Below are 15,084 nucleotides of genomic sequence, written 5' to 3' on the forward strand. Positions count from 1 at the left end.
ATCCACTAAGAGCTACTATAACAAAATGCAGTGGCTTTTCTTTATTACTCCCCTTGAAATCTTTAACGCCTTCAGCTCTACAAGTCCCTCTGTGTCACATTAGGCTAGTATTAATCGCACGTTGCAGCGCAGCACTGGATCAGTTTTATCCTGCTTTGAGTGCTCCGAAAGGAAAATCTGAATCTTACTTATAGCTACAGTAGGTCACCTTTTTTCAACCATTTGTGAGTTCAAATATGTTCCATACTTTCAGCAGCGCAGAGATTTTTAAAGGTCAAACCCTGTGCGTCAAAAGGACACCACGTGTATATGTAGGAGACATCAAGGGCTTGGACAAAATAGTGTGTGTGTCTTGTAGTTTTTAGGATTTGTTATTTGGAATGTGTCTGGTTATTGACATTTCATCTCCAGGGACAGGAGATGAAAAATACGTATTAATTCTGGTGCAGTTACAGATATGTGAATTGATGTACAATGTCACTGTCAAATAAAATTATAAAATAATAAATATGTTGTGTACATTAAATTTACATTATGCAACTTAGCATAAGACCCAGAATCAATCCACTCTGCTCCACCCAGCCCTGCCTCTCTCTGCTATACTTTTTAAAAGTATCTGCTACACTTTGCACTGTTGTGTAATGAGTCTGACTCCACAGGAGGCACCAGCAGCACTTCTCAATAATGACTCCAAATTCCACAACCACTCACAAGGTTAATAGATTCACTTATTACTAAAACATGTTGAATTGATATGGCACCATTTTTTTTTTTTGTCCCTTATCCTGTGAGTTCACGGTCACCACAGCGGATCATTTTGTCCGCATGCTGATTTGGCACAGTTTTTAAAAAGAATGCCCTGACGTAACCCTCCCCAATTTCTACCAGGCATGGGACCGACGCTGCGCGGCCTCTTTGCCAACTGAGCCGCAGACACATACCTGATTGTGTGGTAAGAATCCCATATGACTGTGCCGAGCCAATCCCATTGTCCAGCACACACTGATACACTCCCTCATCCTGCGGTGTCACGTCTGTAATGACAAGCGAGAAGCCAGAGTTGTGAAAGCGCTGGGATGGGGTGATGGGGTCAGCATTGAAGAGCCAGGTGATGTTTGGGTTAGGGCTTCCTCTCGCTGTACAGGCAAAGTGAGCAGAGAAGCCAGGAGACACGAGCTGGTTGTTCAGGCCCTCTACGATGGACACAGGCTCTGCAGAAAAAATAAATAAATAAAGGATGAACTGTTACTCCCAACATGACCATCTGCTGCAAAGAGTCGCCACACGTCGTCTTCTGGTTCTTACCGAGAACAGTCACAGTATAGGAAGCGCTGACCACAGTCCCCTGCTCCGTCTCAGCGGCACAGGTGTATCTGCCCTCATCACTTCTCGTCACCGCACTAAAAACCAGGTTGTTGTGCTGTCGTCGGTGAGGAGGCCTTGGTGCGACCTCCTTGGTGTTCTTAAACCATTTGGCGGCCGGTGCGGGACTACCAGAGATGACACACTCCAGCGTCAGCGGCTGTGCCTGCTGCACCGAAACCGCCACTGGAGCAGTGGGATAAACTATCCGCACTGACGACGAAGAGGCTGAATCTAACCAAACGGATAAACCGTGTTAGCAGATGATTAACTTGAGATTAACTGAGTTATGAAAAATTCAGAATCTAAATGTTATGTGACTTACGTTTGACTGACAGCTTAGTGCCATGAGGCTGCATGACCGTGTCACCAGTAACAGGGTTGAAGGCACCACATTTATACATGCCCTGGTGCTGGGCTGAAACAGAGATAATCTGGAGGTTTCCAGAAGGAAGAACTAAATAGTCATCTGAAAAGAGTTGGACAGAACTGTTTCAATATTAACACAGACAGCGTGCATTTCCTTGCACATGGATGGATTATGAGATAACAGGCCCTGTCCTGCTCATTTTGTGTTGTGTTTATTCCGTGTCTTTTTTTAGTCAATTTGTGTCTATTTTTGCTCATTTCCTGTATGTTTGTGGTGATTTTGGGTCCACATATCATTTAGTTATTTTTGAGTCATCTTTTTGCCAATGTGCATAGTTTGGTTTCTCTTTCAAACAGGCTATAGGACGAATAATTTCAGAGGCTCTGATCCATTGGCCCTCTTGCTTCTTGGGCCCCCTCAGTCTGTGCCTGGTAGGCCTGATCGGTAATCCATCCGTGGCCTTGGAAGATTTGTTTGTTGACTGTAATAAATAGCGTGAAGTAGTAGTGTGCAAGTTGTTTGAAATTTGGAAAAACAAATTGCCTGTTTTTCCTCAAACCGATCAATAACAAATCTATAACTTTTAATACAATCGTCAACAGCCAGCTCTGCTCACTGATTTGCAATAATGTGTGCAATGAAATCCGACCAACAAGAGATATCAGGTGGTTAACAATGAAGCTGAAGTTCTGAACTTTCTCGCCTCTTGTCTTTTAAACAACACAACACTAAGCTAAACTTGAATTAAAGCCATTTAAAGTACAAAAGCTGCATATTTATTTGCTAGTAGCAATCATACCCGTTGATGTTTCTATCCATTCCCCTCGTACCCTCAGTCTAGGAAGTGCTGGGGGGATGCTGTGTGGTAGGGGACACTCTATGAGAACAGTGCTGCCTTCCTGCACTGATAACGATCGCCGTCTCCCGTCTTCATATTCGGATATTTCTGCACGGACAGAGAAAAAGAAGACCCAGTCAAACCTTTATGGTATCAGTGCAGTCAAGGCAAGAGCGCTACTTGTGTTGAACTGTTTGTGCTGCATGACAGGGTTTGTTTATTGTTGCAGTAAATGATCCCAGTTAGCCTGATACAGTTCCAGATCAGAGTCAAACCCTTAGCGTAGTGTCCAACAGCCAGCGGCATCCCAGCAGGAGCATAACACTACACAGGAAACCCCAAGGCTCATTAACGATACTGGTCAAGAGGCATCTGGAAGGGTGCCCGGGTCAAAATTCCTACTGTTTCCTTCCCCTCCGCCGCTCAGCAGCAGGCAGCCGTGGACAGGCATTCTTTTTACGTTTTCAACACTCACAATATGGCCTTCCTTTTTCTCAAGGCAACTTCCTCTCTTTCTTACCGCCTCTGCTTTGAAGTGCACAGAAGGGGCAATTCTTTGGATCCGTACCTGCTATGGCCACGCGTGCAAGGCGGCTGGCGACAGCCGGCCCATGGTCCAAGCGTGCCACACACTGATAGAGGCCAACGTGGCTGTGCTTAAGGGAGGAGATGGTGAGCGAGGATCCGCTGAGCTCCACGCCGGGCAGGGTGCCGCGGTCCAGTGGCAGGCCTTCGAAGCGCCAGGAAACAACAGCTGATGGTGGGCTTACTAAGCAGTGCAGACGAGCAACAGAGCCTTGATTTTGAACCAAGGAGGAAGGCTCAGAGCGGAAAGAGGGATATTGAGCTGGTGAGAGAAAAAAAAAAACCCCAAATTACAGAACGTATTCCCATGCAATCGAGTGGAACGCAATGGATGTTCTGGATATTCTGGTGCACAAAGAAGGACAACAACTTACATGAGCAGCTGATTAGCAGAGACTGGCTGAGACACAGCACAGTGGACAGGAGGACCCTTAGGCCACTGTCCATGGTGCACTTTGACCCCTCTAAGCAGCCGTTTTGTTCCACCCGTGTGCTCTCGTCTGTTTGGCGAACCTGCAACGCACAGAAGAGACAGATCAAACCAGAGCTCTGCGTGGAAACATGACCACATCCACAAAAGTACAACAAGTGGTGAGACAGAAACAAGCTAGGAGGATGATTTCAGCAGACAGCAAAAAAAAAAAAAAAAAAAATAATGCTCCATATGAATCCTGTATGACACTGATTCTATTCTTAATGACACATCCTCTTTATACACCATTGATCTCCAGCTCCCACCCACTCCTTTGACCTCTTTTCTCACCCACTTTAGTTTCTCCGCAGAGGCTGGAATGTCCAGCCACTCTTCCCCCCTGCTCGTCTTACCCACTGGGCTGCACAGATCTCCCGCTAATGGAGTGGCTGTGGAGAAACTGTCGCCTCACTCTTAATATCACCCTCATGTCACACTGTGTTGCTTCCTCATAGATGCACTGTAGCCTGAAGTGCAGGCACAGACTCACACAGGGAGACAAGAGAAGAGCCAAAGGGATAGATAGAAAAGGAGTGGAGGGCACGTAATTAGGAGCATTCCTTGAGCCTTTTCAACCCGACCTCTTCCAACTGTGGCACCTCCTCCTCCTTTTTCTAAGAGTAATCCAGGCAAGCTTTGATCCAAGTTTCCTGGTTAGTAACCAGGGTTTGAGCCTGAGGCCAGAGGGACAATGGCCGTCCAGCTGTGATATTCACACTCGCACTTTGGCGGCTCGCAGACGTTAGACGAGGCCTGAAAGGTAGGTCAAAATAAAAGGTTGAGGTCTGGGTGGGATCGGGGTCTCTAACCCCCCATTCTCTAACCTAAACAGTGTTTCACCTGTGTGACAATCAAGCAGGTCAGTTTGTTTAGCCCACTTTCAGAAGGATTTGAAGTTGGTCCCAGTTGGCAGTGGTTTGACTACTTAACTGTGTAAGTTTTTGTTAAAAAAAAAATTGTCCATCTCAAGACCCAATGGCATTAAATTTAGAATCATATAAAACGAAGAAAACAAACTAGAGCGAGCTCATGTTCTGTATTTTTGCTTGACAAATGATCAGAATGACTGATCAACTCATCAAAAGTGTTGTCAAGTCAATTTCTCTTTAGTTTGTTTAGGATTAATTGTCAGGCGTGATGTTGGTGGGACATTTGTCCCTCGGTGATCTAACCAATGCGACGCAGATGCTTTATTCACATGCTCATTCTCACGTCTTTCACTTGCTCTGTCTCCGTCAGAGGGCATCCTGGGAGGAGGAGCAGGAGAAAGACGGCAGGAAATAATAAACTCTCCTAGCTCCTGGCTCACGCCCCCTCCTCACCCTGAGGTCAAAGGTCAGTGAAGAGCAGAGAGAGAGAGAGAGAGAGAGAGAGCAAGAGAGGACCAGCGGGTGTCTGGTGGCCCTGGACCAGCTGCGAGAGGTCACCTCCAGCTTTCTGTTTCACACATGAAGACACATTTACCTTTTACACATATCACCAAGTGTTTTGCAAGAAAATGATGTAAATCTGCATAAAAAGAACATTTCAAACTAGCAAAAACATTCATGCTGTATCTAAATAGTCTTTAGATAGTCCTGCCTTCAGAATATACCTATTCTGAAATTGCAACTGAACATGCTACTTTATGTATGCGATGTGCTCTGTGCATTTCAGGCACTAGTTTCAATGTGTTCAACGCTCACTCAGGCAGAACAAACCCACATCTTGCTGGCTAGCGTTTTTCCACCCCACGAGTTGCAACAGGCCCTGCACACTGCCCCCATACCATGAGTGGAAACTGTCTTTTTCCCTTTGCCGGAATAATGATATACAATTACAATAATAACAACAGCGCTATAAAGATGCACAGCCAAGTGTGTGCACATTGGCAAAAGAATACGGTGAGAAACCGGAGCCGATATGTTAACTCCCCTCTATCTACCTTCCTTTCTTGTTTCAACCAGTAACTTCCTCCCTGTGGGCGTGGCAGTCGGGCACCACGGCTTCGACTGGGTGCCCTTGTGTAAACACACACACACAGCTGCCTATCAGGCCTATCAATCTGGTGAAACAAGGAAACACAGAGGCATCATTCCTGCGTCTTATCTGTTTGGCTTTCCTCTGACATCCGCCACCATAAAGGTGCCCCGCTGGAGACAGACACTGTGAGGATATCTTGTATCCCACATCACACGGAGTCTTCGTGATGTTGGCACCACGGAGTGCAGGGAAAGGCAAGTCCGGCTTGCCTCCTGAGCAGACAAAAGCTGGAGTAGCCCTTTGACTCAGAGGAAGTTCCTGTGAAATAAAGTCTGACTTGCCTCAGAGATGTCTCTTCTGGCCCACTGTAGATTTGCAGCCAGCACACTCCCTCACTCCTTTTCTCCCCTTCTCAAAACTCCAGACTACACAACTTAAAGGAAAAAAACCCTGGGTTCCAGATTTTCTTCCCCTATGCCGAATCTGATATTGTGTTACTATCTGTTTTTGCACTTACATTGGAGATGCATGGTGATTCTCAAGGCAGGAATGACCAGCTATAAATTGAAGAGACATCCTGACTACAAAACAGACTCTGCACCACTGAAAACTGATATACAAATGCAAAAACCGTTGGGTTTGTGTCGATGAGTTCAAGCGGAAAAGTTCCTATTTTTTTTGCGTGTGTTTGAGAAATGTTTGACTGACACCTGGCTTAAGTGTGTGAAAGCAAGAAAAACAACAACAATCTTTCCCGTCAGCTTCTGTTCCTCGCAACTCCCTTTTTTGTGTTGTATTTTTTAAACACTCCCTTCCAGAGGAATCCAGAGATAAAGTGCTTTTGAGAGGCCACGCTTTCATTTATCCATCTTGGGAGTAATACAAAACTCAAATGGACACAGGAATAGCACCATCTATCCACTTGTAGGACAGAGGGATCCCTGGTGATGACACAGGAGAAAATAAACTTACTGACAGGCTACCCTAAGGGAAGAGAAAGCATTTTGAGTTCTGAGGGGTCGTAGCACCTGCACTTTTTTTTTTTTTTTTAAATGGGGGGGGGGGGTGAGACACTGGAGACTCCTCTCTGTAGGAACTACTTAAAGCCCTTTCTGCCCCCATCTAGGGATGGCCCATATCCCCTGTCATATTGGGTAAACAGGGACAAAAGCAATGCGGTGGAGCATCAAAGACCTGGAGGGTAGAAGAAGAACAGGTCACAACTGGTGCGGCTGACTGAGGCAGGGGCCTCTCTGCTTCACAAGACTGCACAGCTGAATGAAAGCAGACAGCAAACACACTGAAACAGCTTCAACATTGGCTTGATAACAGGGGTCGATCCTGACTGCTCCATCAATCAATACTAGCCTGCAAATGTATTCTGTAGATCTGGGAGGGAACTGCAACAAGTATCTGGGACCGAATGAAGCTCAGACATAGCAATAAAGGCATTAAGTGGGGTGTAAGAGAAAGAGCAAGTCTTTTCTGGTATGATGGTCTAATCTGACCTGTGCACTGAAGCTGATTCACATGCTATACCCCAAACCTGTCTGCACTCGCCCCGCATCTCACCGTCACAGGATCTGTAACACACACATTCCTCAGCTCCACAGAGAGACGGACACACAGACAAAGACCCACACACACGCACGAGATGGGAGATAAATTCAAAACAAGATGACACAAAATGGGGGGGGGGGACCATACAAGAGAATCTAGAAAAGAAGAATCTGGGAGAATAGGGTATAAAGAGGTAAAGCCTTCACTTGAGAGGTGAAAAGTTGCCAAATTTCTCCTCCCTCTTTATTTGGCTCAGAGATAGAGACATACAGATAATGGCTGAACTCGCATCCACGTCAGCCAGCACTGACTGATGATTCAGCCCAACTACATTGAGCACGGCCCAGAATTTTGGGAAGAGCCTCCCAAGTGGAGAGACTCTAAGGGAACGATTATGGGCTTCTTCAATTGGTCTGGGTGAGCCCACTGAGGCAGCCCGGGGCCACAGAGGAAACTAATGAGTGGAAACACTGGGCCTCTGGTATGGCCTTACTCTGTCTGATTAAAGACTGAGACGTTATTAAAAGTGGGACAGACTTAGAGAAGGGGAGTGAGCAAAAGAAAGAGGGAGTGAGATAGAAAAGGAAAGAGACATGATTTGGAATCAACTAAGGGAATTAGGAGGGGGACAAAAGGAGGTCCTTTCTGTTTTACAATGATAAGCAAGGACAATATATATATATATATATATATATATATATATATATATATATATATATATATATATATATATATATATATATATATATATATATATATATATATATATATATATATATATATATATCTCACATTTGAGGAGTGTAGTCAATCCATAATACAAAATGCCGACCTTGTCTAAACCTAACATCCTGCAGAAAGTTAATGCAAGTCAGCTCAATAAATCATTTAAAGTGAATGTGACGGCAGCAGACAAATGAGATACGTCTTCAAGGACGGTCTGCTTTTCAGACACCGCTGCCTCTCTGTGTGTCTTAAGGACAGAGCATCAGCAGTCCAAGAGGCGCAGGGTGACAGCGGGGCCAAGCGGGTCCCAGAACTCTCCGCCGCCACAGCCAAAATGACACCAACGTGGTGTGGGATCAGAAGAGAAGAAGAATGAAAGGAGAGGCCCCCGGGGATCAGACAGTCACATCCCACAAAGCCCTGTTTACCAAGGACACACATTCACCCCTCCCTTCTGCTCCCCAACGCCTCCATTCACCAAAGCTTGACCCTCCCAGAGTGCCAGGGCCGGGACCTGGGAGACAGCGCTAATTCTGCCCCAAGGCTTGTTGGCTGAGGACACAAACAGAGAGCTAAGAAGGGAGAGAAAGGGAGGGAGGTTGAGAGATTGAGACAGAGAGGACAGAGTGGGGACTGAATGGTACAGTATGCAAGGCCCATCTTAATTGGAGATTGTTCTGCAATGTCTTGTTTTTCCTGGGAATATGTGAAGGGGAGGGACGGGAGGGTGGGGAGGTACGGTTGTTTCCCAAGGTCCTGAACAGCGGGATTAACCGCAGGGGCGAAACTCAATAGTGGCCTCGGACAGTGGAAACAGATCCCCGGGTATCGCCACCATACAGGGCCACCTCGAGACCTTTTGCAAAGCGCATGTAACTAACAACCCTTTCCCATTGTTGGAGTTCTCTGGGCCCTTCCGGCTGATTTCACAGGCCTTTAGGACCACAGGGGAACGTCTGCTCAGACGAAAAGGTAATTCTGGTGGAAAGGGGGAATGCACAAAAAGGCCTTCTTGCCCGCAGGGTGTGTTAAAACACCGATCTCCAACATGTGCCAAGAGTCTGATTCCTTACGCCAGAAGAGAGCGGAGCTGGGATTGTGCAGCTGTGGCACCGGGGCGGAGGAGTCCACATATTTACATTTCTCAGTATCAGCTTTGTTTAAAGAGATGAGGGGAAAACACGTTAATAGAGGGGAGGAAAAGATGATGAAGTTTGCCAAATGTCTTGAAAATGTCCACCTTTGCTTGGTGAGTCAAGACACATTACCTGTGTTTTTAAATTCTGTGGTGGGGGGCTGTGAACTATGGGCGTTCAGGGACCTGAACCAGCTGCCCTCACTGTGTCTCCCCCTCGGTGCGGTCTCCCGTCCCTCCCCAACTCTCCTGGATTCAATCACTGGCCATGTGTCTACGGCAACAGGCAGCAAAGACGTAGACAAAAGTTTCTGTTCAGTCTCCTCCTGATAGATCCCTGGCTGCTGCCCCAAAATACTTACAAACCAACACATATATTAAATGATGTAATTTCAAACATGTGCAACAAAAACAAAATGACAGTGTGTCCAATGAGATACTAAAAGGAAATTTAAGTTTTACAAAAAGGGGCTATTTTAACCAACCAGAAATAACAAAAAACTGGGTTTGTCACTAGAGGAGCGTGAGAAAGAAAGTACACACAGAGTATTTTCATTTTTTAGAATGACAAATTGACTGTGCACATTTAAAGGAGCGGTTGCTCTCTGTGCAAGGGAACAGAAAGCCATCGCTCCTTTAAATGTGCACAGTCAAAAGCCTTTCCCATTAAAAACCTGACCTTCACTGCTAGCCGGCAGGACAAAAAAATAAACACATGCAAAAAGGTTAAAATATAATTAGGCTTCCTCACTAATTCCTCAAATCTCTTGCAAAGCCCCAAACAAATCAGCTCCCTTGCCCATCGAGTTTGAAGACCCAAAGATAAATATGCAGTCCCAAACAGTGTGCAAATGCTTTATTTAGTTTGTCTAAATGTTTATCCGTCTCGCCTTGTAACACTCCACGCTTGTTGTACGGCAGTTGGGGCGATCGCAAAACAAACTTGGTGGCGATACGTCAACACACACACATCATCCGAGTTTCCACTTCTGGCTCGTGGTCAAATCGTAAAAACCTCTCCAACATGTTTAGGGTCCAGACGGCTCTTTGCTGCAAGTGTTGGAGGTGAGAGGAGCTTTTGGCAGATGACGTAGTGCCTGGATGCAGCCAAGAGAAACAAAACCTTGTGACAACAGGAAAACGCAAAATTAATACAAAAAAAAAAAAAAACGTGGCGCATGCTAACTCGGTGCATTCTTTGTGTAGGTTTGCGCGTGTGTTTTTGCTACTGTGCAACAGCAGCACAAAGAGATGTCAGTGATTTATTTTACATGATTAAAGTCAGTCAAACCAGGGAACTGTTTCAATCTATCACAAGGCAGAAATTCAGTGGGCCCAGTATTTGCTCCACCTCAAAACATTCCCAGAACAATGCAGAAGGCTGGACCAAGCCTTCGAGTTATCCTTCTGACTTTAACTCCTCTGCTTACTTTGAATTTCTTCTAGAAATAAGGGCTTAAATTGCTCCCTAAGGGGCCTTGTTTTGAAGGAGGCCAGGCCCGAAATGGCACCCACGACCACAGGCCCAGAGTCAGGCAGCAGCAGTACCCAAACCGCCTCACACTCTGATCTGGGAGAAAAACAGCCCTTCAAACAAGTAGCCTGTTTGTCGGCTGGAGAGGAGTGCCAGCCACTAGTTTTGCCTTAATATAGTCTTGCTGATCTTTGCGCTGGCTTTTCAACAGTGCACACATTCTGGTTCGCAGAAAACCCATGTCAGATGTGACTTATTGCTACAACATTTGAAATAGAAAGCTGCGGTCGCTCACAGTTTCAACAAGAAAAGGGACTAACTCTTGGGCTCCCGCGCTGAGGCGACAGACTAAGTCAGGCAGAATTCAGCAGGCTCAGTTACAGGAAAGGAAAAAGAAATGAATCTTGCAAACAGGAAGATGCTGGGGATGCGAGAAAAAAAAAAAAAAAAAAAAAAAAAAAAACACTCCCCTTGCATGTTCTGAAATATATTTCTATGAGAGCTGTCAGCAAAGGTCTGGTTCAGGAGTTCATTTCCTGAAATGTTCCCTTGGGCTGAGGAATCATTAGGAAAGCTACACAAGACAATGCTGCGGAACAATGAGTCTCATCGCGCATGACAATTATGAGAAAGAGAGTTGTTTTTGGCGAGAGGCGAGAATTGTGTGAAATGCCAAGTTCAACCCTCCTGGGAAACTTACATGAGGTGTTCTGTGTCATGTTAAAGGCACATTCTACATTATGGCTAAACAAGCCAAAAGCATTATACAAATGCATTTACACAACGGTTAAAAAACGTCTACAGAATAAAAAACATTTTGCAGCAGACAACTCAGAACCAAAGTATTTAGCAGTCTGTCGTAATCTTTTGTATAACATATGTTCTGAGCCTACGGTATGTAATTTTTTTTTTTTTTTTTTTTTTTTTTTTACAAAACTACAAATCATGGTCTCTATCAAAGTATGTCCTTCTATGTCCAACAAGCTGCTCTTGACCGTCTGTTGTTGAGGTATTTTCATTATCTGTAGCTGCCTGGACAGCGTGTTCTCAAAGCGACGTGTGTGGTACTGGTTTACATTTCCTTATCGTTGTGAGAACACAGACATATATTTAGTTGAAGCCTGCATTTCCATTACATTAACAGAAAACATCTTCAGAACAGAAGCAGACCTCCTCGCCCTGCCCATCCCCAGGCTGTGCAGCGCCGTCCCGCTGCAGTTCGGTGGCTGGGTGGAACATCTGTTTCTGCTGCGGCAAAAACTGTTTGTTTGTCTTAACAATTACGCCCTGATGTTTCTCATTTAATTTCTTAAATCTCTCAAAAGTCATTATCCAGTTTCAGGTCCTTAAGGGTTCTGAATTTTTAGAAACTCAATACGACCACCTGTTGAAAGCTGGCATATACGTTGCGGTACAGTCAGCTCACCTTTAACATTTCAGAGAAGCTGTGCCAGAGGAAGCATGCAGCCTATCTGGAGTAGCATGCTTGCACAGTACAGAGTGTCAGCGCTGGGCTGTTTAGATCATCTGTCAGAGTTGGGGGGGGGGGGGGACATGGATGAAGTGGGGCGGGGGTCCCACAGAGAAAATGACAGTGAGCCCAGAGCAGATAAGCAGTGTTACTAATGACAGCTTGGTGTAAACACAAGCGACACCTTCGGCTACTGAATTTGCCTTCATGATTACCGCAACACGGCATCAATTTTCCAAGTTCCACTCACAGCTTGATCGCAAAATAAATCTGGGGAGGGAAGCTGAAGGTGGAATGTGAACACTTTTTTTTTTTAATTGGCCCTGCAGCTGCAGGGTGCACTCACCAAACCAGCAGTCACAAGAACTCAAACTCTTTCTCTGACCTGTCCATCTTTCCCATCGACCCCCAGCTCATGCCTGCTGGGTGTTGTCAATCAGCACCCCCTGGCTCCTTGAACGTGGGGGCTCTTTGGCACGCAGCCCAAAACCGCTAGCAGGGTCTGAGCTGTGGCTCTGTCCTTGACGAATGGGAGCTGAAGCTCGAGGGGTAAAGGCCAGCATAGAAAATGGGAAAACGCCACAGACTTATGACTCAATCCCTGAGCAATGAGAGTAAAAGGAGAGCTGTGTGTCAGGAGTTCAAAACAAGCCAGGTTTCAGTTTGGGAATAGTTGCTTGAAGGGTCAAACGTCAAGCGCACAACAGTCCACTAAATTCTACTTTACTAAACTAAGAAGCTGAAATGGATTAGCCATTTAAGATTTAGAAAATGAGTAAGACTTAATTCCAGCGGTCAAAATATTGTGAGGATGATGAAAAATAAGGTGGCTGCTTGAAATTCAAATATTTCTCTTGCTTGATGACTCTCGGCGCACTTGCCTTAGCCAAAGGTTGGTGTTTTGGAGCAATAATAAGACGGATGACGGCGCAAAACCAAATAAACAACTAAGCCGCAGTGTGATTAAGGTTTTACTTAAGCCCAGGGCTGAGGTTTGTTGCCTGCTTTCAAATCTGTACGGCCAAGAAAACAGGAGAATGTGGGACGTGCCCAAAATACATTTTAGTCACCCATTTGGACACACCCTCTCCCACTACACTCACCTCAAATGGACCCGTGTCCATCACTACATTTTCTATAAGCAGGGCTTGAGCTACAATTTCAATTTGACAATTTAAATAGTTTAGAGTTGTGTATAAAATGTAAATGTCAACCTCTTGTCAAAGACCAACATATATTTAATAAACAATGACATTAAAAGGGGAGAAAATGAGCAAATTCACACATTAAAAAAGCTAAATAAAAACTAAATAAAAAACAAGCAAATGTTTTGCATTTATGCTTGAAAAATGACCTAAATTATTACTTAATAAGTGACTGTGTGGATTGATTGACTAATCATACTAACCTCACTTCCTGGGGTCACCTTTAATGAAACCTCATGGTTACTATGGAAACTCAGGCGTCATCTCCACTGCTACTTTTCAACTATCATCTGTTATGGTTGGAGCATATGTGTTCGCGTGATTAAAACACTGCATCAGAGAAATCAAGAGAGTCATTACTAGTGCAGGGGCTGGTATCATTACACATGCTTACATTCAAATTGCCCACTTAACATAGTTTTCCCAAAGCAACATGTGTTCATCATTAGCAAGCGGCATAATGGCTCAAACATTATTCGGACTCGCTTAATGGCATCGTTGTGCTCTGTTCGGGTCTGTCTGATAAGAGCCGGGCCACTAATGGTTTATTAATTTCCCTACGAGCCACAAAAACACGCTGTAAAAGAAGAAAAAACAAAACACTGAGTCGGATTCAATCACATTGTCTATATGTAGCTGCTGTGGGGAAAATCCCACGTTTGGTTAGTCATACTAATAAGCTTGGATCAAAAATAGTAATTTATTTATTTACTGGTGGAAACATGGCTTACAAAAGCAGCAAAAATAATTTTCCTGCCACTTACAACACATCTGTGCATAATATATGTGGGTGAATTAAAACAAAAAAAGCAAGATTAGCTCTGAATTTTGTGCCAACATACAGCGAGGAAACGAGCGAAGACCAAATATCACCACAGACAGAATTAAAGGAAAATCATGGAGTGAATGAAGTTAAAATGAGGCAGGTTGAAGAAAAGTAGCCACAAAAAATAAAAAATAAAAAAATTGCAACAGCTTACTTAAACTAACTTGTGTAACAGACTTGATGTCAAATCTGAGGAGGATTTCTCCTTTAAAGCGAGCCTGAACACAAAGAGCAAGTCTCTCTCTGCCCCTGTCAAAAGCTCACCCAATATTGGGAGGCACTGAAAGGCTTCGAAAGCCCATCGGAAGTGTCTTCTTGTCCCCCCACCAATGCAACAATGCACGAGCAACTGTTTGAACTTGAAAGTGTTTTTATCTGAAAGCAGCCATGTGCGTCCCACTGACTGGATGCCATGCAATCGAGAATGGATTCAAGACTTGGCTCTTGATAACGTTTAAGTGGTCAGTTTTCTGAGAGTTGCCCGTATGTAACCAAAGTCCCTGCAGCACTGACAATAGGGGCGAAGGGAAATTGATCAAAGAAGAAAAAGTGAGAAACGTGTCTCTGCAGTCGCTTTGTGGCCATTTCAGCACAGAAACACAACCACAAAAAGTCATAATAGAAGCAATAGCTGCAATGCTCAGTATTTTAGACTCAAGAATTTAAGAGAAGTACGAAACACACTCAATACGAATATTTTCCTTTCCACATCAGCTCGACGAGAAAGCGACACCAGGCCCTGACGCTCACATCTACGCATCTTTGCAGATTTCCCTGTACCACCAGTGTTTTTTAGCCAGTTTATCCCAAATACAAAATCAGAAGAAGGCAAGTTTCCAACCAGGGAACAAAGGAGTCTTCATTCACGCAGGCAGGTACAGTGGCTTTTGTTTGCTTCGTACACCATTTGTGCACTTGCCAGACTTTAGAGCAGCTTTGCCAGCTTTTCTGACACCCTCAGGGGCTTCATCTAAAACAATGAAGGCCCTCTGTCTTGGGAGGGAGACGTATTGTTCACCACCTTGTCTCTGCACACAGGTAGATGTGGCGCCTGACGTTAAGTGGTCTTTTTAAAAGTATAACTTGAGGACAGAGACA

The 15,084-nt window shown here is 44.8% G+C and overlaps 1 protein-coding gene across 4 annotated transcripts in view; it reads right to left on the minus strand.

Moving 5' to 3' along the window:
- cdon (cell adhesion associated, oncogene regulated) overlaps positions 1–15,084 on the minus strand; it is an 80,427-nt gene that overhangs the window by 10,880 nt on the left and 54,463 nt on the right. For all 4 annotated transcript variants that reach the window (XM_067506682.1, XM_067506681.1, XM_067506684.1 and 1 more), the window contains 6 exons: positions 3,530–3,668; positions 3,139–3,417; positions 2,532–2,678; positions 1,688–1,831; positions 1,306–1,596; positions 942–1,211 (listed from right to left, as the gene is read on the minus strand). In XM_067506682.1, coding sequence (XP_067362783.1) covers positions 942–1,211; positions 1,306–1,596; positions 1,688–1,831; positions 2,532–2,678; positions 3,139–3,417; positions 3,530–3,668 — 1,270 coding nt within the window. The remainder of the gene's footprint in view (positions 1–941; positions 1,212–1,305; positions 1,597–1,687; positions 1,832–2,531; positions 2,679–3,138; positions 3,418–3,529; positions 3,669–15,084) is intronic.

The sequence above is a fragment of the Channa argus genome, chromosome 6 (assembly GCF_033026475.1).
Source record: "Channa argus isolate prfri chromosome 6, Channa argus male v1.0, whole genome shotgun sequence".
Classification (NCBI taxonomy): domain Eukaryota; kingdom Metazoa; phylum Chordata; class Actinopteri; order Anabantiformes; family Channidae; genus Channa; species Channa argus.